Here is a 24,092-nt window from a genome sequence, read left to right on the forward strand (position 1 = left end):
TGGCCCTTTTTCCGGGTACAGCCGCCGCGTTTTGGAAAAGTGATTGAAACCCCTGGATATTTACACCGAAGAGAGTGGATTTCCGTGTCGTGCTTAAGTTTTTTTTCTTACAATCCTCAGAGAAACACCTGAGTTAATGTAAAGCGGTGTTACTGGGGACTTTGTCCGAGGCTTCAACTAAATAATCTAAAGTAAACTCAAGACACACTTTTTTTAATTTTAATAATTTTACTTCTAAACTGTGCTCTTCATATAAAAATACAATGCGTAAATGGTATAGAAATACAAATGTTAAAAATATATCCAATTCTGGATTACAAACAATTCTTCCAAGGAAGTTTACACTCTTGCAATAAAAGATTATATGTACTTCAACCAAAGGTAGTAATACAATGCAAAAACGATAGACATTAAGATACAAACTGTTATTAACTATGCGATTTCCCTTTTCAATAACATGATGTTGTAATAAGTAGAATAAAACACTAAACCTGGAGATATTGAAAGTGATAAAGAGAATTGAGATAGATATCTAGAATTGAGATAGAGATCTATAGAGAATGAGTTGAACCGCATATAAACTTTGAAGTTTCTCTTGCTTAACACAATTGTTCCTTCTTAAATCTAACTGAAACCTTCTCAACGACACTTATCAAACAAAACTTGTTGGAATAGCATTTCTTTAGAAATCATGATCTCCTTGACAACTGTCATTGTCAGGTTTTACAACTGAACAAGTTTCACCCTTAACAAGTTGCCCCTCCCCCCCTTATATTCGACAACTAGCATGTCAGTTTTGGGACCAGGGTGCTTGTCAAAAAAAAACTTGCTATTATTTTCTTTTTCACAAAAATTCCTCTAATGTAAACCCAGTCATTGGATGCCGTCTGGGTTAGTGGATAAACTTACAGTGTCTGGTGATTTTTACTGGTAGAAAAAAAAAAAAACACGCTATGGTACGAGACGTGATTACAAATGCGTCAACCAACGTGAACACTTTCGGGAACGCATGTCTTTTTGTAGTCAAAATTCGGCTGTTACAAAGTCGCAAACAACACACGTTGTTTAAATCGAGATATAAATAGGACAATGTGATTATTCATTCAATAATGTTTTTACTCTTTTAAAATTTTTGACTTCCCCAAAGTAATAAGTTAAAAATACAATAGCCATTTCTTCCCTCTTTTTTCTATTAGCTAAACAGGTAAAATATGTAAAAACCGATGGTGTGTTGCCATTCGTCGTGGATGTATCACGCTCTCAATAGATGGGGCGAGGTTAAAAAAGGTAAAAATTTATCTAATGCAGAATAGCTATAATCAGATGATCAAACTTGAAGAAAACAATTCCCAGATTATCTCACTTTCCGAGGGCAAAAGCTTTTTCTGAATTATTGTTCCCGTTTAATTTCACTAAGTTTTCGCACGACCGCGTTAATGCGCCTGTGCAAACGATAGGTTCAGCTTTGTCACCCAAAAGATTTAATATGGCGTCTCCAACACCTGCTGGAAGCCTAGAGATCCAAATCCAGAGGAGCTTAGCATCCCAACCGACCATATACCTGGTCTTCGGATATCGTGACGTCAATGAGTGCACAATGGCGTCAACAACTTTGTACAGGTAGGGTGAGGCGCATGTGTCTACCATTCCTGTTAACATGTTCTTAACGCCTGGAATTGGAATAAAACAACAAGATTATAGTACAATGTTAAAGGCTTTAAAGCAATAAAAATACAATTCGTTCACAACAGCAAAGTCGCACTTGTTGACATAAACATGTTCATTTGATATCAGCGATGAAAAAATGCCTACGACACTTTTCAAAGAATAATGACGAGAGATTAGTTTTCGTTAAAACCTTGAACAATTTCCTCGACAGGAGAACTTGTCAAGTCACGTGATAAGCAACACGGCCTAAACTTAGTTGGTGTGGGAGAAGGCTTAGAAGACCAAACAACAGCTAGGTAGAAGACTATGGTAGACTGAAAGTGTTACGTTCTGAGACCAGACACTGAAAATGGCTGTTGCAATGTATGGCGGCGAATGCCTTTTTTTTTTTTTTTACAACTCTGTACCTCTTCGAAACCTGGCACGGGAAAGCATGGGCAGGGTCAAGAGATAATAATCTCCTGGCAGGGGACGAGACAAAGAAAAACTTGTCACAATCTTCCATCATATAGCTGTCAAAGGAAACCTTAAAATCGTGGCTTTATACTGCTAGCCAGTGAAACATTAGAACTGATGCAGGAAAGTAGGGTGCATTTCAGAACTTCAAAGATGACTTTTGTTCTGCTGTCACACGTAATTTGAATAATCAAATGCGCTTTGAAAAAAAATATTTAGGTTGAGTAATAACTCTTGCAGCAGGAATCTCCAACATTCCTCGTTATGCTCTTTTCGAACTTTTTGACCTGCGATGTTCACTCGTGTCTTAGTTGTTAGCAGTACTGACCCTTTCACTCCCAAGATCTGATTAGTAATTCTCCTTACTGTCTGCCATACAATTCTTATGGTGTTTGTTCGGAGAATTTGGCATTGAATCAGCTAATATTCCCCTTATTGATATTTTTCTTTATTCTCGTCAATTTTTTACTTGATCCTGTATTGATATTATAAGGAGAAATTCTGTCTTGGTCACTCATGGGAGCCCACTTACTAGTTTCGTAGAACTTTTCCCCATACTCCTCTTTTAGACTGTGGTTCAGGTTGGCCCAGAGCTCCTGCCACTGACCCTTGAGGTTGTCGGGATTGGTGATTTTGGTCTGAAAAAAGCCTGGTTCCACAATGCTAACCTTGACGCCAGTCGGACCCAGTTCACGACGGAGAGCGTCCGAAAATGCTTCTACGCCAAACTTGGAAATGGAGTATGCTGATGCGTGAGGTAAGCACGTTCTACCTGCAGAAAGCAGAAACGAAAAGTAGGATTCAAAGAAGAAGTTAACTCAAGCATGTGCACTCTGCGGGTTACACAAGACGGTAAATTTACTTTCATGAAGGCGAATAATCAGCTGAGTAACTTAATACCGAATTGGTTCTACTTTTCTGAATATCAACAGAGTTGAAAAGAATTTTTTAAGTTGACCACTAGATCCAGAGACCCGTTTCTCGAAAGTCCCTGTATCTTAACGGGTCCGTAAAGCTGTTCTATCTATTTTCAAGAAGGGGATTTCCAAAATCAGTTTGAAAATGATGAAATAAAACTATCAGGTGAAGAAACAAAACGGACTGATTTGGGTGCCAGAACCTGCTTTTCTATCCTTTAAATTTTGATTTCAAAACATGGCTTCGGGCCCGTTAAGTCACCGGAGCTTTCGAGAAACGGGCCCCAGGTACATGCAGATCGATGATACTACGGTATAACGTTTGACCATTCAAAAGGAAAGCCACTGAGTAACAGATTCATGCAGTTTATTGCCACTATAAATCCTTTTGCACCTCCAATATTCTTTGAAATTTTTCCAGTCCTCTCACCTCCAATACTAGCGAGATTTATGATGCGTCCTCGCTCCTTTTTGATCAGTGGTAAGAACACCTTGGTAACGTCAATCAATCCCCAAAGATTCACATCTGCGATTTGTTTGAACTCCTCAATAGTCTGCCACTCGATCGGTCCAACTTTAGCGATGCCAGCGTTATTGACCAGACCCCACAAGCCTGCAGGATACAACATGATTATTTCTACCCTTTACAACCGAACATAGAATGCGAGCAGTCCCTCCCTTTTGGCGAAGTCCGTTGCGAGCGTAAAATAATCAGTGAAAAAATACTGATGGTGGCGCGCCGCGCGGAACTCTGGGAGTAAGGCGCAAGAAAAGTCTTGTGTTTTTTTTTTTTTTTTCGACCCGCGCCAAATTCGCCGAAATGGAGCACTGCTCGTACTCTAACCCGAATATTATGTATGTATCATGATCATGCATAGTCTCGATACTACTCTATACATTTTCTCTGCGGTACCGACATGGAGAATTTGTTTAACTGAGAATCTAGAACTTCTTTCAGTTGCTTTGCAATCATTTCCGTAATTTTCATGACCTAAATATTTGATTCAGCAGTGATACTGTCAGGGTCTTAGGGGTTAAAGTATTTTATAGATATACTTTAAAAGCCGTTATGGTACAGCGGTGAGAAGATTGTGGCGTTGCGAGGATTTTTCGAACGGGAGGTTACGGTTAATAATTTCAGCGCGGCTCGGTTTGTTGAACGAATGAGTTTATCACCCATGCTTATCCCAGTTCGTTATTAATATTCAATATATGAATCCAATCGAAAGATAACCAACATTTTTTAGACTAATAATAAGTAACAAGTTCGGCGCGGCTTGGTTTGTTGAAAGAATGAGTTTATCATCCATCCCAGTTCGTTATTAATATTCGATATACCAAAATAATTAATCCAATCGAAAGATAACCAACATTTTTTAGACTAGAAATGACAAATGAAACAAAAAAGTTTATGGACGTGCGTTGAACATTCGGCTGTTATCCCCTGTTTCTAACTCTCTCACAGCTTTTAATAAATACATACCGTGTGATGAACAACAGGGTCGCAAAATATATTTAATTTTTTATCAATGCTGCTATTATGTCAAAGTTGGCATGAGAATTACTGTACGAAGCGTCAAGTTGTGAAGATTGACATTCCTTTTCGTATTATTTCGCTGAAACGGTAGAGGTGTTTTCCGAGAGGAATTTTTTTTCTCTTCAAAGTTTGTCATCTCAGAGCCATTTTAGGCATTTTATGGCCGGAAACAAAGTAATAATAAAATGATATCCGGAATTTTCTCATCCATTCAAGGAGAAACCGGCATTCGTGCACAAGGGAGGTCTGACCGAAAAAACCTTAAAGAATGTGATGTTATAGCAAAAAGAACCACGAACCCTATTTATAGCTTTCAAAGCAGAGTTAAATCAAACAAGAACCTTAAAAAAAAAAGCAAGTTTGTTTTCTAACAGAAAGCGGCTTTTAAATGGCTTTGGAATTAATCTTAATCTAGATTTTTTACCCGAATTTATGGGGTTATCTTTCTATGACCTTAAATTTATTTGAGTGGGGAAACCGTATTAAGATCTCTTTAAGACATTTTCTCTCACTCAAGGACTAAGATAAGCTCTGAATATGCATTTTTAGTTAATTTGACTGTTCAAGAGGGGGGCGTAAGTTCATCCATTGTTTCCACAAATACCTTACATAGTGACATATCCTCACTCTTAACATTAACGGCGCGTTTGATGTCATTACAAACACCAGATATTCCGTGTTTAAAAGCTATTTTCGCCCGTTGATTGAAGGACTAATTTTCTCCAACAAAGGGCCGGGAATATGATCATAGTTCGCTTATAAGTCCAGTCTTGTTTAATGCTCGTAAGATACTCTGCGATAACTTGCTCACCCCCGCTCTATCGTAACTTCCTATCTCGTGCAAGGGCAGGAGTCAAATAGATATCTTCACTTAAATGATTGTGGAGGACTTTACTTCAATTGTAAGCCATTTCCGCTTTTCTCTCTTTGCCCAACGACCTTCGTTGATTTTAAACACTCATCCCACGTTGGAGTTGCGAAGTTACATGACAAAATCACACTATAATGTTTCATTGGAAGTCAAGTGTGCAACTCGTCCATGCCTGCCTCGTGAAGGGGGAACGTGTTGCTGTGTTGGTTTAGGGCCTTTCCACACCAGCAAAAAAGTTGCTATTTAGACAGACTTTCAATCATCACTGACATTTTGCAAGTGCGTATTGTTTGTCACGACTTGACAAATTGTAGCCGAAGCGGACAAATCTTCAAACGCACCGCCGACAAAATTTATCCCGGGTAAAAAATGGACAAAAATCAACTAAATAAACAAAACCGTGATAAAATTGTCGATAATTTGTCATGAAAGGTTCGACCAGTGTATCAGTTGACTAAAAAGGCAATAACTGTCTTTTGTTGCAAAACTCGGCGATTTAAAAACTTTAAAAGGAATAAGGATGAATTCTGGAAATTGAAGTTGGAATCCTATGGGAAACTATACTGGCCGGTCTTATGAGCAGATCAGGCACTGACGGAATTTGAAAGCTTTGAAATTTTTTAAGACGGATGCAACAGACGAAACAAAAATTTGTCATTTCAGGTTTGTCCGGCGGAAAGGCCCTAATCTCCAATTTCCTCGTTTTTAAAATTTCATTTGAATTCTAACATGCGTAAACTACATTTTCCATTTTTATCGAGGGATTAGACTTAAAGCAAATATTCTACCTCGGGCTGATCTATTTATCCAATAGCTTATTACTATATGAATTGTTTATCCACGTATAGTTAATGCCATTTAAACAATTACAAACGACAACAGAAACCCTTTAAGACAACATTGCGTCACGCATGTAATCACCTTGGAACATGACAACACAATATGAGTAATAATTCATAAAATCTATATCAACAATTTAAAGTAAACATTCATAAGGGAACAAATAAATCTTCGGTAATTTACCTCTATTTTCAGGTAAATACTGCGCCACAAACTTGTATGTCTCCTTGATTTCTTTCGAGTCTGTAACGTCCAAGTGCAAGGCCGTGAGCCTTTTACTGCACGCTGCGGTTAAATTTTCTTGCCCCTCGCTCGTTAGACACGTCGCAAATACATTGAATCCCAGGCTATCGAGTCGTAATGCAGTTTCCCTTCCGAATCCTGAATCGCAACCAGTGACCAAGACGTACTTCTGCTGAAGATCAGTCAAAAATTCTTCCTTGTAGAGCCGTTTGATGATCCACAAAGCGCACATTGCAGCAACGAGCAAAGCCACCGCGTAGAAACTGTCTACTCTCTCCATGGCACCTTGCAATTCAATCTCTTGTTCTCTGTGAGGAGATTAGACAATCACGCTCGATATGTTAAGTGTACACACGGTTCTCTGCATGGTTGCTCAAATCTATGGTATGAAATAAAAGAATTTCTACCTAATTGGCTGCGTGGGTGATGCGTAAACGCACTTCGGAAGCCGTGGGTACCCGAGAGAAAATCCCGTGATATTCTCACACGTTTTACAAAGATCTGAGTCGGCAAGTTTATCTCAAGAAAAGGGAATCTAACACCACCTGCTAAATGCCGGACATGTTGAATATCAGCGAATGTCACCGCTGCCACCTGCGATAGCTACAAAGGCTTATCATTAACGATGATTGCGATATTCCGGGAAAATTCGTGTTATCCAATTATAAATTACCGCGCAATTTGTAATTAGCGTTTTAGATTAGAAACTGAAAGCAAACTAATTCCTGTTGCCTTGGGGCGTAGATAATCATCATAAACGTTGTGATAATCACAATTTCTCCAATCAATGCCCTAATTTATCTGTCTGTAGTTCTAAAACGAGGTCGTCTCGGTAAATGTTTTCCCTAATTTCGACTCTAAAGTTGGTCCCCTCTTGAGTACCAATTATTAGCCCATCGCCGAACAGAAATGCCAACATTCCTTTATTTTGCTCAAGCAGTGAAACAGGAAATGGCGACGTGACCATAAATGTACAAATGAACAAAATTAAGTTGGAAAATTGGAAGACGCGATTATCAAAATGACTCTTCAACCTCATCGATGAATGCCCGGCTTAACATCTTTGTGCAACATGTCATTGAGGAAGTATTATGTTGATTTTACGTACAAATTCATTGGTAGCATGTGCCTTCACAAGAAAATAAAAAGCGAACCCTATAATGAAACAGATGACATAGATAAGTGCTTCATTACTGAAAAAATTATGTTTTCAATACAAATAACTAAATACCGGTTATTGGTCTATGTGTTTATTCGATCGTTCTCTGCGATCATCTCATCGATTGACAATTTGTTTCAATCCGAAGCAGTATTTCACGATTCGGTTCTAAAAGAATTAAAGAATCATCGTACACTCTTGACTGCGCGTAACAGGCTGAAACTTCCTCGATGCATAATGGTCTAAAAAATCCGTGAAGAAACCCAAGCCAAATGGTACGAGAAGTATTCTAATTTTACAATCATTTATGACTTTCTTACCTTTCCAAAGCCCCGAAACATACCGATTTACCACCAGTGCCACTCATTTTATATCAATTCTGGTTTGCAAAGAGCTGCTCTCTGAAGGTGACCTTGTCTGTATACTGTAAAGAATTCAAGCGAACGGAAGGTTTTTTTCCATAGTCACATGTCAATCAAAAGTAAATTCACACAACTGACACACAGGCCTAACTGACACCCACGCGACGATTTGGGTGACACCTTCGTGACTCATGATTGTATAAAGCTTTCTGGGAGGGGAGGGGGTTGCACAGCAATTAAGCTTCCGGAAGGTGAGATATGAATGAGCGACTCCACACACCCTTTGAAAGGACTTTCTAAGGCAAAAGAGACGATTTCTTGTTACGTTTGTTACCACAGAATCAAGGTCATTTCTATTTTTTCTAAAGACACTTGATAATGAAGAGTGTGATAAACTGACACGAGGCGACGCGACGCTTTAACACATTTCAAAACTTTTTTTTCAATTTTCGTTTAATCCCTCTCCCAAGATATTGAATGAAGATGGAAGGGGGGGTGGGTGGGAAGGGGAATTTTTTTAAGTGTTCTTCAGTAAGAAGTTACATCCCGATATCAGGTTACGACAATTTTGAAACTACATTCGCGACAGGCGGAAGTTTGGAAATGATAAATTGTGAAGATGGGGAAGAGGAACAAAGCATGGTTTAGATAAAGAGGATTAACTCAGGTTGCAAATGACGGACATAAGAATCTTGAGAAAGTTTTTTTTTCAAAGACGCACGAACCGTGAAGTAGCTGTTAATGTGGCTAAGGTAAAGAGCAGCCTTTGATGGTTTCTCATTTGTGATGTCGTGTGATTTTGTCGCAAACAGTGGGTTGGTAATGTGAAAATGGGACTTCCTTTCTCGACTTGGCAACGGGGCGTTGGATGTCATCGCATTCAAATGACTGCTAATGCAAAAGGCTACTCCTCTTGAAAGGCCTCTTGAGTTCCTCAAAAGAGGACCAATGTTGCAAAAGCAATTTTTATTTCCTGCTTATTTACAAAATGAAGTTTCGTCGATTTCCTTCTCCGTTGTTGCAGGATGGCCGATGAGCGAGTTGCAGAGAAACACAGCAAATAATTGCGCAAAAACTCCTTCTCCATTTAGACCAGCGTTTAGCAATCAAATTTTATGACCTGAATATGATGTACCATTCTCCTAAAGTACTTCCGGGTACCTATACAGAGAGTGGAGTGAACCAAATTTCTTCCGTTATTTGCGGAGGTCGGAAGTACTAATAAAACTAGTTTTATGGTGAGAGGGGCAATTGGATAGTTTCTCTTTCCCGTTCCACGTGTTCCCTCTTCAGTTTAAAAAATTACTACGCTTGGTTATTTGGCAATTAGTGCTAAAAATCATTGCAGACTCAATCCTACAATAAATTCTTCGCCTTGTGAAACATATCAATCTTGCATGCCATTTACGTTCATTTATCTAATTACTATTTATTTGAAAAGTCTGTGAACTACGAATGCAAGTTTTGTACTTAATCGTGAAGTGTTTATGGACGGAGAGGTCATTTTTAGTCAGGTTTTGCACGAACAGGCTTAATTAACATTACTTCAAGACCAGCACCTCATATTTTAAAAAGAACTTTTTAGCACGTTGGTCGGCTTCAATGATGTTACATGAATTTGCTGGTTTCCGCTCTCAGGCGTCTGTTTTGACGAACATTGCAGTCACCTAGCGGAAGTAGCATGCAGATTACTTATCGTAATTAAACACGCTCAAACAAGATCTGTCTGAGTATTTATCTTTTCGTGCGCATTTAAACATTTTTAATGGCATTACTACGATCTCGTCAAAGAGGGAAAACCCCTACCGATCGCGGGTAAGATCACGCATGCCATTGAGCTTGCAAGTAATTGGTCAGATAAACTTCACGTTTCTAATCTGTCATTGGGGTACGTGCACAAGTTCCCAAATCACCTCAACAATCACTTTTTTCCGTCAAAACGTTCGGCTTTCTCTCTCCACTCTTTTTACGGGTTTATCGTTCCCGTTCTTGTATGCGTTCTTATTAATTAAAGTCAGTTATAGCTGAATAAAGCATTTTGATTTGTATGTACATGGAATTCTACAAGTACATGACCCCACACATAAATCCCAACGGAAACAATTTGTGACGGAAATCTTAATTGCTCCCACGATTTCTCTGAGCAGAGATACGGGTTGACTGCAGAACTGGTCATTAAAATTCATCTCTACTTTGATTTTCTTTTCCGAAATCTCAGTTGACCCATCATTTTTTCTTGATGCTCCTGATTGCCTATACCGGCTCTCACTTCGATATTTGACGCTTACCACCGCCTAGAAATGCTTAGAGCAGGTAGCTGCGGCAAAAGTTTGAAATCGTACGTGAAAGTGACTTGATAAGAAAACATACAACTCCACGCTTTTATCACGATACCTACGCAAAACGCTGTTATTGACCTTATCTGATAGAAAGATGATTGACGGCAAAAAACCACCTTCACGTCTCCACTACATGCAATTAACAATAGTAATCGTTTTTTCTGTTTTCATGTTATGTTGGTTATATAATACGCACTAAGTGACAGCATTTCAATAATCCAAAATAAACATCCGCTTAAAGGCTGATCATGCAATTGGATTTCCGCACGTACTTCAGTATTAACCCTCTGCCATTGCAAAAGTTAGTCACGTTTGAGTGCTCGACACTGCAGGCGCCCACTAAGCTGGCAGATTGTAAAGGCCTGCATAGAAGCGAAAACTTTAAAACGAAAAGAGCACAGAATGATTCCTTGCTCGCGCCCACTGCCCATGGGCGTGGCCGTGCCTCTGCTGCGCGAATTTCTCTCTTAAGTTAAGTCGCGACAATACAATGTGAGAACAGTAGTCCTATCCACGGCTCTCCTTGCTAATTATGCCTAAGTTTGTAAGCTTTTTCCGTCCTCATCGCCGGCCCCATTTCATTCCCAACAGTAACACTTAGTGCACGGTCTAAAATTGGGCCTATGATTCGGCTTTTACGATGAATTACCGGTATCCCCTTTCTCTTGACAGTTTCCTGGCAGAAGTAATATGGAGACTACAGGTCACGATTTTAAGCGGCGTTGAAACATCATCTGTGTATCTAATTAGTTTTTTCGAGCGTATTCCAACATTTTAATGGAGTAAACACAATACAAATAATCTCTAATCGTATATGGACCGCACGCCGTCAAATAAGCAGCATGGTCCATGACGTCCGTTGGGGCACCTGCGCACGTTCTCATATCCACTTCAATAATAAAAATATTAGTCAACGACAACGTTGATAGCAATGACAACACCAAATGGAATCTCGCAGAGCCACAGTACCGTTTACACCATTTAAATTCCTATACATTTGGTATGTGTTTTTATTGTAAGGCTGTGTCTCACAAGGACTGGGAACTACCGAATTTACGAATTTGATTGGCTGAAATCAATATTGAAAGCGTCTAGATTTTCCCATCTAGACCGGCATCTAGACCGGTCTAGAAAAAAAGGGTACAAATAATATAAAAAAATGGCATATAAGACACAGCCATATAATAAACATCTTATTAACCGAGCTAGGTCGGTCTGTATGGGAGAATCTTGACCTCGGTCGTTGGTACAGACCGAACGCAGTGAGGTCTGTACTGGTGACCTCGGTCAAGATTCTCCCATACACACCTCCCGCTCGGTTAATGAGAACTAACACAAGTGAAACACAATGGAGTAATTGCTAAGTTACCATAAAGACATTACGTCTCCGTCCTTGCCTTTACGTCTCCGTCCTTGCCTAAGAAATTTAGCTGAATGAGGTGCCTTGACTTGTATAACATAATTTTAAGGGCGGCAAGGGTTTCTCATATGTGTGACGCGGGATTCAGGCCAAGAAGCGCAAATTTTACGGAAAGGTGATGTAAGATGAGATTTGAAGTTTGCTCTTTAGAATCTGCGACGCATAAAATACTGTTCAAAGTAAACGTGACGCGTGAATTTTTCTACGACTTGTTAATTTCTAAAATTAGCCTCCATTTGCTACCCTCCTTAAACGCACCTGACCCAGAACATACATGCCGACGGAAACAATTTGTCATGAAAATCAAAATTGTCAGTTGGGTGTATTGTCTCAGCAAAGTTACGATTTATTATGTGTCCATCAACAGAAGACTTATTAAAATACATCCTCGTGTTGATTTTCTATTCAGCGTTCAATTCTTTTGGCTACTTCCTTTACCATCTCTGGTTTAGACGTATCACACTTTCCAACGGCTGATGACCAAACGTAAAGGCCTCAGGCAGGTAACTGGAGCATTTTTGAAAACGTATGTGAACGAGACAAGAAAACATCAGGAACATCCTTGAAACACATAACGTCCGCGCTTTCATCATGATACCCACGCCAAACGCCTCCACTTGAGTTAATCTGATAAAAAGTTGACGATATAAAACTGTACTTATGTCACCACATTGTAATTACCACTTATCTGTTTCCATGGTATGTTGGTTACATAATACGCACAAAGTGACTGCATCTCCATAATCCGAAATCAACATCCGTTCGAAGCCTGATCTTGATTTTCTTGCACGTACAACAATACAACTTTCTCTTCTACTACATAGGTTAGTTGACGTCGAGTACACGGGCGCATAGAGACAAGAACTTTCTACAAAATAGTGCGCGGAACGATTTCTTGCTCGCACGTGCTGCTCCCAAACACACAGGCACACGCGCGTCAAGAACGCTTGCCAATCGTCTGCTGCGCAATTCTCTCTCAGATTGAGTATCTACGACAGTCGCAGTCCCGATTATTTTCGACTATGTGAAGCCAATGGTCCTAGGCAAGCTTCAACTTTCCTTTTTCCGCCCTCTCCTCTCATCCCCAACCTTGATTATTTACCACCTGAGAAGGGGGCTGTCGGGGGATTTTGGTTGTGTTGCAATGAAATTTACCTGCCCCCTCTCCCTAGGGCGCTATAATATTTTAATGTTCCTCCTTAAGTGGCGGTCAATTTATTTTGAAATTTTCCTTAAGTGGAGGATTCTTTTCATGTAAGACATTTTGTTAATCTTAAGAATTAACAATTATTCCACAAGCGCGTTGGATATGAAATGATAGATGGCCAAGGAGGCCCGAAGAGCCGAGTTGGCTGTAATCATCTTCTATCAGGATGTTACAATGTACAAATACACTTCCGGTGTAACTCTTCTTCATGCGCGCACATGGTGTTATGGCTCATAAACCATGATGGCTAACCCAATGATCCTGTTTATGAAAATGCGAGTTAGTGCACCCTGAAAGGTCCCTTTAGCTGGAAGCTCGTTTTTTCTTTCGTATTTTTGATGATTTCGAGTTTATTACACTATTGTGGCCATATGGAAGGTGTCCAAGAAGAGCTCACTAATAAGTTTCCAAACGCTTCCACCTGTTTGAGTACCTAGGCGTTTGGGGCCTCCTGAAGAATTTGATACTGAAGGAGATCAGGAGACGAAGGGTAACATGCACTATGTAAGCTCGTAGAACCCCTAGCTGTGAACTTTCGGCTCCCATTCCCCCCTATGGCAGTCTCCACGGAAAGTTGAATAAGTAGCCTGTATACTTCAGTCCATCGCGCACAAAGCATGGTTACACCAGCCCCTAACTCAGCTACTTCATGATAATGTTAAGGTTTAGATCCATTTAGACAACTTATATTGGATTTTTAGTCCTATGCCAGTCATAGGTAAATCTAAAGAAGTATACCAGTCTTTGTCCATTGCAAAAAAACATTTTTTGGTCTCCTATAAATACACATATCTCTATAAATGTATTGACAATTCATTGCTTTAAATTCTCTCAACTTACATTTGCTATAGATAGTCTTGCAAAGTGCTATGAAGATTCAATCGATTTCAGCGGTACAGGAATGCATTTATACTATTACTGTTCACAATCAATTTTTTTTAGTCAGTCCAATGCTAAGACTTTTCTTTCTTTGCCTGAAACTTGATCCAATCTGACTCATCTTCTGAAAACAAAGGAATAGCTGAGGACACGAGATCAGCAAACTGCAGTATCGTGAACGAGGAACGACCCATCCTGCTAAAAAAAAAAAAAAAAACTTTGAATTTCCTTTAGAAAGACATTGAATTATTTACACAACATCTATAAAGGACTTCAATGCGAACGTTTAAGGTAAATCTTTGTTTCATTTTTCGCAGCCTTTTCGCGAGACTACTCCTAAAATTTTACAAATGTTGATGACAAGTTTTCCTTAGACAAATCTTCTAGTTCAAAAACCGATATGCATGTTGTTCTTCTCAAATTCATTAATTTTTTTTAAGGTGATCATCTAACCCAGACACGCCAATTTCGTCACGCGCATGCGGTTTGAAAGCCCGGTGAAGCACTGGAATGGCGTTTCATATAATATCAAATCCTTGAGTATCAAACTCTAATAGACTCCTTTCTTGATTTTTATAGCAACAACAAACTTGTCGACATGGGAAAAATTCGTGAATATTTCCATTTTCTTTTATTCGTGAGGCGCGATCGAGAAGCTATTTCAAAAACTTGTGCAACGGGTTTCATCAGGGTTTCCAAACAGTCAAAAACAATAAAAATACTCGGCCTACGGCCTCGTGCTTTCATCAGTGTTCTCATGTTTAGAAAACCTGATGAAACCCTCGCACTTGTTCTTGAAATAGTACCTGAAATTTTACATTTGAAATAGGTGTGAAAATCCCATGAGGGCCGTGCCTGTATTGTACCATTACGGGCGCCTCAGTACACGCGGACACGTGTCCAGTTGTTCGATTCGTACCTTGTTTCCTTTGTTTTTACATGTGAAGGACCTAAAGCGACTGCCACTTGGTGCTAAATGAAAAAGAAACAGTCATAAAATTAAGATGAAACACAATACTAGACGTAATGAAAATTAATAATTTTTTTATAATAATACCAAGTCGTCGAGTTTGGTTTCTTCAAACAGCCATTCGTCCATCTCGTCCTCTTCGAGAAAAAATTTTGTATCAGATGTCACGTTCTAAAAATGAAACAGCACATTCTTCGGTTGAGTTCTTAATATCTGTTTTTCTTTCTCTTTGCTTTACTGGTATCAGAAACGAGACTTTACAGACGTACACTGACTTAACAGTAATTAGTATATACTAAAACAGTGGATAGCGTTGGAGGCGCGCTCTGATTGGCTAGTCAAACTCCGAATATCCTTTGCTATTTACCTCCGAGCAACTCGGGAAAAAATGGCGTCCCGGTTGGCATCCGTGACAAGCGAAGAAATCGCTCAAAATTAACGACGAAGCAGTATATTATCTCACTGTTTTAGTATATACTAAAACAACTATTCACCTCAGTGTCGGTGGTTAGGTGGTGGATATTTACCGAGCCGCGAAGCGGCTCGGTAAATATCCACCACCTAACCACCTCCACTTCGGTGAATAGTTGTTAACTATTGTCCTGTAACTTTTCCAGCCAATCACGTCTTGGTCACCCGCGTTCTTCCGCGTTTTCCCCCGCTTTAGCCAGTTTGGCTGTTTTCCCGCGCTTTCGCCAGTTTGGTTGTTTTCCCGCGCTTTAGGCTGTTTGGTTGTTTTCCCGCGCTTTAGGCAGTTTGGTTGTTTTCCCGCGCTTTAGTTAGTTTGGTTGTTTTTACTAGGAGTTCTCGGCTCTTTTATTTTCTGTTGAAAGGCCGTTGTGATTTATTTGGTTTTGGTTTAACGACTTCAATTGAAAAGCGCTCTAACTCACTGCATAATTATTTTGACTTGAATGAAGCTCAGTAGGCCAAACCTTTCTATCAATTAAACAAGGAGGAGAACCAACCTGGGGAGACAGCTCTTTGGTATTTATCTGGAACTCAACAGACTGTAAATCACGTCCTATGCCAGTCCCAGTAGCTTTTACGTAGCTTTCCTTTAGACACTGAAAAAGAAACAAAACATTTGACCAATCAACACTCTTGGATAAAACTGCTGAAAAACACTGCCCTCATGATTTGTAAAAGAAAGAGGAACTTGATACTTGATTTAAATATCCCTTTTCGCCTTCAATGAAAAATACCTTAAAAGTGTTTTTTTTTCAACTACGCCTTACTTTATGTCTCAGTTGAAGCACAACGCGAGTATTAAAACATGTTCGAAGTAAATTTGAAACAATGTCGATTTTAATATTTCCGGGCTTGGAAAATTAAAATAATTGAGAATTCCTCTCACATTATTAGACAAACATCTTCTACTGTCTGACTTTAATTAACATTCAAAAGTTAGAGTACATTTACATGATTTGCATTTTCGAAAAAGTTTGAAAAGATCTTTGTTAGCTACATGCGTTAAAATGAAATGACTTTAATTTCCCACGGCGTCCTTTTAGCGTTTTGAAACAAGCGATTCTTCACCAACGGGAAAGTGTGGGGCCACGCGCAACGTGAGCCCGCGAGAGGTCAGCTAGAAGTCTGCCATTGATTCTTATTAGTCACAGACTCTCCCCAACTCGTCTCCAATCTTCCCGCGAGCGATGAAAAGCGCTTCTTGCACCGAATAATGAGGGCCTGCTTATAGGCTAACTGGAACATACCCAGTGTCTGTAAAACATCTGTAGTTGATTCCATTCAGAAGGCTGAGATTTGATGGCTTCCCATTCATTTCCAGTAAACTGCTTACGCATGGTGTGAAAAAATCCAGGCACAGTAGATGAAACTTAAAGATAGATCATTTTAAAAGTTGTATTAAATTTTGTTTCAGAAAAATTATAAATAAGGGCTAAAAAATTTTTTTAACTTACTTGGGTATGTTGTTTTCATGACATCAACACCAACTAAAGGAGAAAAGAGATTTAGGCACTGGATAGTACTTGATAGTCAAAAACCAGCATAATCATGAAGACATATGAAGGATAATGAGGTTGTGACTTGAAGCTATACCTGAAAGCTAATTTTCAATTCATAAGGGCTGAAAAGTGAAAAAAAATATATTATGCAATTTGTGATCATTTCCTTTGTTCTTGTGCCCTTCACATTTGATTCAAGGGTTCTACTATTAAGAGAAATTAAAAGCCAGTTTCTCTCTGGACTTACAAGTTCAAGTAATCATAAGAAACGAAGCATACCTTGCAATTCAGGCTCTGCAGCTAACACAGTGAAGTCTCCCTGCAACAAATTGAAACAAGATCAAATAAAAGGAGATAAAGTGCCCATACAGAACTGCTGACCTTCGAATATTAATGTTAAGCTTCATACTTATATTTCAAGTAGCTCTTTCTTTGGGGACAATCCTCAAACAGGTGGGCAAGTCAATTTTGGCAAGAACACAGATGAGAAGTCAATCAGTCTCAAGATTTTATTCCTCTTGTAACTTGTACCATTGACAATTACTCAGTGGAAACATTACTTGTCACTGGGGATTATGGAGTAAAACCGGTTAAGGGCACTTCTCCAGATTCATGTCTTAGTGATCTGTAAATACTGCTCTGAATACTGCCGACCAATCAGCCAATCAATCAGTGTTAGCAATTCAAAAACAAAAACAAAAAATCACAACACAATATTTTATAGATGCACAACCTGATGTGATATGTTGAAGTTGAACCATCTCAGTGATAGTTCAGTGGCATCATTAGCCTATGAGAGACAAACAAAAACATAATTTTCATTTGACAATGAAATGGTTTGAATCTATGGGGAGGAATCTTGGTTTTAAAATGAACTTACCAGGAAAGGCTTTCCCTTGTCGGTTCTTTTCAATATCACTTCATTATATCGAATCTTTGTGAAGTCACTGATCACTTTTCTCATTAACAGTCTTCCAATCTACCACAAAAACAGTAATACGCTTAATGTACCACAAAAACAATTTTTCCTATTTCGTTTTAATACATTAAACCAATTGACTTACAATTCTGCCTGTGCAAGACTTTAAGCTCCGTGTCTAGTTGGGAGAGATGTACTATTAAAAGGCAACTGCCTTGCCAAAGAAAATTTCTTTTATTTTTTATTTAGAGATTTACCATAAGGTAGGTGTAGAAACAATAGGACTCTAAGTCCCCTACTAGGTTTTAACACCATGGAGACCCAACCCCATCCCATCGGAGGACGTCCACCCCACAGTAATCTCGTGCGTGGGAAATTAACGTCTCCTACCACTGACACTGCAGGAGATGGGACCTAAGGTTTATTCGTCCTTATCCAAGAAGACTAGAAATCTATCCATTTCTTGATATTATAGAAAGGTAGCACATTCTCCTCAGTTATTTTATGACCCTGAGTGTTGGTCTGGCCTGGGCTTGAACCCTCACCTTCCTGCACAACAGTCCGGCGCTCTACCAATTGAGCTAACCAGGTGGTTAACTAACCAGGAGGCCGTTTAAAAACATCACAATGACTTTTTCCAGGTTTGAAGCCAGGTATTTTTGTGTGGAATGAATTGCAATAAAGATCAGCTCAAAGCATCTCCCACAATTAAAATGATTTACCAGTAGGATGGAATAAAATGTTGCTTCTTACCAGAGCGGATTTAGCATCTTTCTTGAACACAAAATTCATTATTCTTTCTTTCTCTTCTGTCTGCACACAAGATGTCCCTATGAGCCATTCCTGTAAATTTCCAAACATTTCATGCAATAGCCCATTTGTGATATATTAAAATTCAAACTTGGCTCTGAGGCTTAAGGGAATAAAACAAAAGAAATCACATAGAGGTTGAGAGATGAGTAATTAAGTTCTCTTCTTTTATTCCCCCAAGCCTCAGAGCCATGCTAGATTTTTGATATATCAAAAATGGGAAATTAGCGTTAACCTCTTATATACCTGAACAACCAACTATACCAACCCAAAACACTAGAACTATGATTGGTCTTCTTTGAAAGTTTGAATCAAAATTAATAACCAGTGTCCTCATTAAAATGAAGTTCTTCCCTCTCTCCACACCGCCCGGATGGGACGGGGGGAGGGGGGAGTGGTTCAGCAACTTTGGTATTGATTTCTTTTTACACTTACAGAAATTAAACTTGGCACAATAGGCATTGATATTTCAGTTTCATTTAAGTCAGTATTATATGATCCACCATGCCTGAGGTGGGATGAATGTGATGTGGGGGAGGGGGTGGGGGGTTTGGGGGGGTCGGGTGTTGTCCAGTAGTCGGGGATAGGCCTAGGGGATAGGGGTGAGGTTGAATACGCTATATCTTTTCTTAAATTACGAATTTCAACAGAATTCCCTCTTAAGAAACATATTTGGAATCTAATGGATAAATATCAAGTAGGAATCCAATGGGTAATGTCACGTTCTAAAGTCGATGGAAATGGATACACACGAATCTAATCTATACATCTGCCATGCTGCTTTAATGATTCAATCCTCTCTTACATTACCTGCTTACCTACGTTATGTATGGCACACGAAGTGTACCTTACAAACACTACATCCCTTCCTTTTTTTATTTAAAGCCACAACGATCCTAAGATGTCAACACAACGGAGAGTCGCTTAAAGCCTAGTACAACTGAAACTCATAAAACGGCTAGCCACAAAATCATTCATCCTCCCCTTATGAACAATAACAGTCAATGATGACATTAACTCACGACAAAGTTTCTGATAATGGCACTCAAGTCAAAACATAGTCCTCGATAATGACACTCAAGTCATAACATAGTCTTTAAATCTTTCCGGCGGTTTTCTGACTCTAATCGGTCTCGTCACAACCGGGCTGCTCAGTTTTTCTCGTTCTGCTTCCGGTTCCACAGGATCAGTAACATCAAGCGTTGAAGTTGTTTCCCCCGGGTTCTGTGATGTCTCCTCATACTTCTTTACATGGGTTGTGTTTCGCATTAGTTGAGTGCCGTCTGGTGATTCAATAACAACACTGTTTCCAGTCTTGGTGATAACATCGTAAGGCTCAGGAGCAAATGATGTTGATAATTTATTTTTACGCTCTTGTTTGACTAACACTTGGTCACCTGGAGCTAGGTAAGACTCGTGGGCATTCCTCTTCTTGTCTGCATACCATTTGGTTTTGGCTTTCATTTTGCCATCTCTGTCTCGCATCTCGCTCTCTGTGCTCTCCTCTTTCAGTTCGGGTAATTTAGTACGCATCTTTCTGCCAAACAAGAGTTCCGCTGGGCTCACGCCTGTGGTAGTGTGAGGGGTTGACCTATATGCTACCAAGTACTTGCGCACTTCTGTCTTCCATTCTTTCCCCTCAGCTTGAGCTATTTTCATCCTCTTGAGGAGAGACCTGTTTTGTCTTTCCACTTCGCCATTCGCTTGTGGCCATAGTGGCGTGGTTTTCCTGTGTTCTATACCGTTATTCTCTAAATACTGTTCAAATACTTCAGATCTGAATTGTGGACCGTTGTCACTTCTGAGTGACTGAGGTAGTCCATGCGTGGTGAAGATTTTCTCCAAACACTCTATGACTTTTTCTGACGTTGTGGAACGCATGACTTCTATCTCGTAGTATCTACTGAAGTAATCAACGATGACTAAAACAGATTCTCCTGAGGGTAATGGGCCTAACAGGTCAATGGCCAAATCTTGCCAGGGGCCACTTGGTAATGGTGTTGACTTGATTGGCTCTGGGTTTGCTGGGCTGCTTACAAGCTGACAGCCATAACAAGTTTTGCAAAACTTCTCGGCTTCCCTGTCGATTCCAGGCCACCAGACTTTTGATCGCAACCTCTGCTTCATACTGACAATTCCTGGGTGTCCTTCATGGGCAAGGTTCAATACTCGAGGTCTCAGCTTGCTCGGTATGACAATCCTGGTACCACGAAGGATCAGCTTGCCAATAACACACAGTTCGCTACATACTGGTACGTACTGCTTATGTTGGTCACCTTTCCAGTTCCCATCTTTAATGTACTGGCGCAGTTCCACAAACTCTCTGTCTTCTGATGAGGCTTCTTCAATTTCACGTGTTGTCATCGCTTGAGGAGTGGCCGTTGCTGCGACGAACCTGACAAATTCATCCGACACCTTGTGCGCCGGTGATGGTTCTGCTTGTTCATTCGCATGCAACAAGCGTGACAATGGGTCAGCAATATTCTGCTCGCCAGGTAGGTATTTGACTTGGAATTTATATGGCTGTAATCGCAGGATCCATCTTTCGATTCGTGCACACGGTTTGGACCTGCTCGAGTAGATTGTTTCCAGCGGCTTGTGATCAGTATACAGTGTGAATTCAATGCCGTACAAGTACACATGGAATCGTTCACATGCCCATACGACAGCTAAGGCTTCTTTTTCCGTTTGCGAATAACGCCTTTCCACCGCGCTTAAACTCTTACTTGCGTAGCTAATGACTCTTTTCCTTCCTTGCTGCTCTTGGATGAGGATCGCACCGAGGCCCACCGGGCTTGCATCTGCTATGATTAGTGTCTTGGCATCTTTATCGAAATAGCCAAGATTATCTGCATTTGATAGCCTCCTCTTAAGCTCATTGAATGCATTCTTCTGCTCTTCTCCAAATTCGAAACGAACACCCTTTTTGGTCAACTTTCGCAATGGCTCCGCGGTTGTAGCGAAGTCCGGAATGAAACGGGCATTGTAATTTGCCAGTCCCAGAAAGCTTCTGACTTCTGATGCGCTTTGCGGTTCTCTTGCATCAATGATCGCCTTTACCTTGTCTTCAGTAGGACCAATACCATTGTTGCTTAGCACCAGTCCCATGAAGACCATCTGGGTCATATGGAACTTACACTTCTCTGCATTCAGTGTGAGGTTCTTCTCTTTCAGCCTTTCCAAAACTCGCTGCAATCTTCTGTCATGTTCCTCAGTGTTCTTCCCATGAACGATGATGTCATCTGAGATGTTGGCAACACCTTCACAGCCTTGTAGTGATTGTTGGATGACGTGCTGGTATACTTCTGGAGCTGAACTTATCCCAAACATGAGACGCTTGTATTGGTAAAGACCACAATGTGTAGTGAACGTTGTGATGCTTCTGGAATCTGGATGGAGTTCTAACTGGTGGTAGCCCCATTTTAAATCCAGTTTACTGAACATTGTGCTCTGGTTGAGGCTTTGGAGCACTTCGTCCACTGTAGGTATGGGATAACGCTCTCTGATAATGGCTTCGTTAGCTCTGCGCATGTCTACACAAAGGCGTATTTCGTCATTCTGCTTTGGGACTACTACAACTGGACTAACCCACGGGGTTGGGCCCTCTACTAGTTCAATTATATCCATGGCTATTAATTCTTCAATCTTCTCCTTAACCTTGTCTCGAAGACTAAATGGGGTGCGCCTGACTGGTTGCGCCACTGGGGGTACATCTGGATTCACATACAACTTAACTTGGAAATCTTTCAACTTTCCCACGCCCTCAAAAATCTCCTTGTAATCAGACATGATTGTCTCACTACATGTCACAGTGCAGATCTGGGTTCCTAATTTCAACACTCCAAGCTTTATGGCAGTTTCTCTTCCAAGCAGTGCCGCCCCTTCGCCATTAATAACAACAAATTCAGCTTCGGCCTCTTTTCCCTCTACTCTCGCTTCTGCTGAGAATGTTCCTAGAACGTTCAGCGGCTGTTTACTGCCATATGCATAAAGCTTCTTATCACTCTTTCTCGACACACACTTAATCTTGTCTTGCTTTAACTTTAACCACAGATTTTTGTCAATCACATTGGTGCTTGCACCCGAATCAATCACCATCGCCACTACAACTCCACCCACAGTCACATCTATTTTCTCAGGTGATGTAGCAGAATTCACAGTAAATGCATATTCATCTTCATCTCTCTCACTTCTCACATACCTGACTGACTTCTTTGTTTTCCTTCCTTTTGTCTTCTCTTCCCGCCTAGGTTTGGGAGGTTTGGCTGTTTTCGTTTTACACTGTGGACTAAAATGGTCAGCTCCTCCGCACTTATGGCAAGTTTTTCCTTTCGCGGGACACTCAGGGTCTCTTCCAAAATGTCCTACTTTTCCACATCTGTAGCATGCTCGCTTGGCAGACTCCTTTCCTTTGTCTTCTTGCTTGTCACGGACGAAATTCACGTCCTTTTTGCCTTCCATATTTTCCAGCTGTGACCGAACTCGCTCGTGGTTTGCTGCCGTCGAAAGTAACAACTCTAAGGTTAAGTGCTCACCTTTTTCCAGTAGTTTCTTCCGTAGTTCATGTGATTTACATCGCTGCAAGACTTGATCACGAATCTGGTTATCAGCTTGGTCGCCGTAGTCACAGTCTTTGACCACGTGTCTCAATCGTGTAACGAACTGAGCCACGGTTTCGCCGTCCTCTTGTTCCATGCTGCGAAACAGGTGATTTTGGTATGTCGAATTTACCTTTGGAATGAAATAGTCGTTCAAAGCCTTCACCGCTTTTTCGTAATCTTTCGCCTCGCCTGTGTCAGGTAACGTTTCGAAAATTTCCTGAACAGCTTCGCCGGCCGAATGAAGGAGTAAAGCTCTCCTCTGAATTTTATTATCCGCTTTATCCACTTGGATGAGCAAGCCTTTGCTATCGGCATAAACTGAGAAGCTTTTCAACCAACGCTGCCATCGCCTTCCCACGCTTGAAGGTTCACCATGTGGATCGAATGGTTTCACACTCGTTAAATCGTCTATCTTTATTGACGCCATGTCTGGGCAGCTGTAACTTCTATCCTCGTCGCCAGATGTCACGTTCTAAAGTCGATGGAAATGGATACACACGAATCTAATCTATACATCTGCCATGCTGCTTTAATGATTCAATCCTCTCTTACATTACCTGCTTACCTACGTTATGTATGGCACACGAAGTGTACCTTACAAACACTACAGGTAAAAATTATCTTCTTTCACTAGTACGTGAAAGCGAGGGTTTGTCTAAACCATAAAATCGTAAGCTTACCTTTCTACTTGGTTGCCACGCGCCAGATTTAAAAGCTAGACGAACACCTTCCATAAGTGCAAAGCGCATTTAATAAAAAAAAAAAACAGTCACTAGTTAACCTAGCTGAGCATTTCACTGGACGAGAACCAAATTTCGCTTTCGACGGCAGTACAAAAACTCTACCGTTCTTCCGCCATATTTATGAAATCCTACATGATACATACACAACGTATACAGTTATATACACGTTACCGCTGGAAAA

The 24,092-nt window shown here is 40.3% G+C and overlaps 2 protein-coding genes across 9 annotated transcripts; both read right to left on the reverse strand.

The window, feature by feature from the left end:
* Positions 1–205: 205 nt before the first annotated feature.
* Positions 206–8,121, reverse strand: LOC111327939 (retinol dehydrogenase 7). 5 transcript variants are annotated; one of them, XM_088732833.1, is made up of 6 exons: positions 8,012–8,099; positions 7,641–7,687; positions 6,473–6,840; positions 3,472–3,654; positions 2,657–2,896; positions 206–1,670 (listed from the first exon to the last, which is right to left on the reverse strand). In XM_088732833.1, the coding sequence occupies exons 2-6, from the start codon at positions 7,655–7,657 to the stop codon at positions 1,360–1,362; spliced, it is 1,119 nt and encodes a 372-aa protein (XP_088588959.1). In that variant the 5' UTR covers positions 7,658–7,687; positions 8,012–8,099; the 3' UTR covers positions 206–1,359. The 5 variants fall into 5 exon arrangements, with proteins under 5 accessions (XP_088588959.1, XP_022787995.1, XP_088588961.1 ...); XM_022932260.2 differs by lacking the exon at positions 7,641–7,687 and having other exon boundaries at positions 8,012–8,121; XM_088732835.1 differs by lacking the exon at positions 7,641–7,687 and having other exon boundaries at positions 6,473–6,911; positions 8,012–8,110.
* Positions 8,122–13,762: 5,641 nt separating this feature from the next.
* LOC111327922 (L-aminoadipate-semialdehyde dehydrogenase-phosphopantetheinyl transferase) lies at positions 13,763–24,053 on the reverse strand. 4 transcript variants are annotated; one of them, XM_088732838.1, is made up of 11 exons: positions 23,849–24,053; positions 18,511–18,600; positions 17,719–17,817; positions 17,572–17,628; positions 17,118–17,157; positions 16,794–16,826; positions 16,587–16,708; positions 15,837–15,935; positions 14,956–15,039; positions 14,818–14,870; positions 13,763–14,093 (listed from the first exon to the last, which is right to left on the reverse strand). In XM_088732838.1, the coding sequence occupies exons 1-11, from the start codon at positions 23,915–23,917 to the stop codon at positions 13,973–13,975; spliced, it is 867 nt and encodes a 288-aa protein (XP_088588964.1). In that variant the 5' UTR covers positions 23,918–24,053; the 3' UTR covers positions 13,763–13,972. The 4 variants fall into 4 exon arrangements, 3 of the variants coding, with proteins under 3 accessions (XP_088588964.1, XP_088588963.1, XP_088588965.1); XM_088732837.1 differs by having other exon boundaries at positions 13,763–14,096; positions 23,849–24,052; XM_088732839.1 differs by lacking the exon at positions 23,849–24,053 and adding an exon at positions 22,769–22,905 and having other exon boundaries at positions 13,763–14,096.
* Between the last annotated feature and the right edge of the window lie 39 nt (positions 24,054–24,092).

This window comes from Stylophora pistillata, chromosome 9, assembly GCF_964205215.1.
Source record: "Stylophora pistillata chromosome 9, jaStyPist1.2, whole genome shotgun sequence".
NCBI classification, from domain to species: domain Eukaryota; kingdom Metazoa; phylum Cnidaria; class Anthozoa; order Scleractinia; family Pocilloporidae; genus Stylophora; species Stylophora pistillata.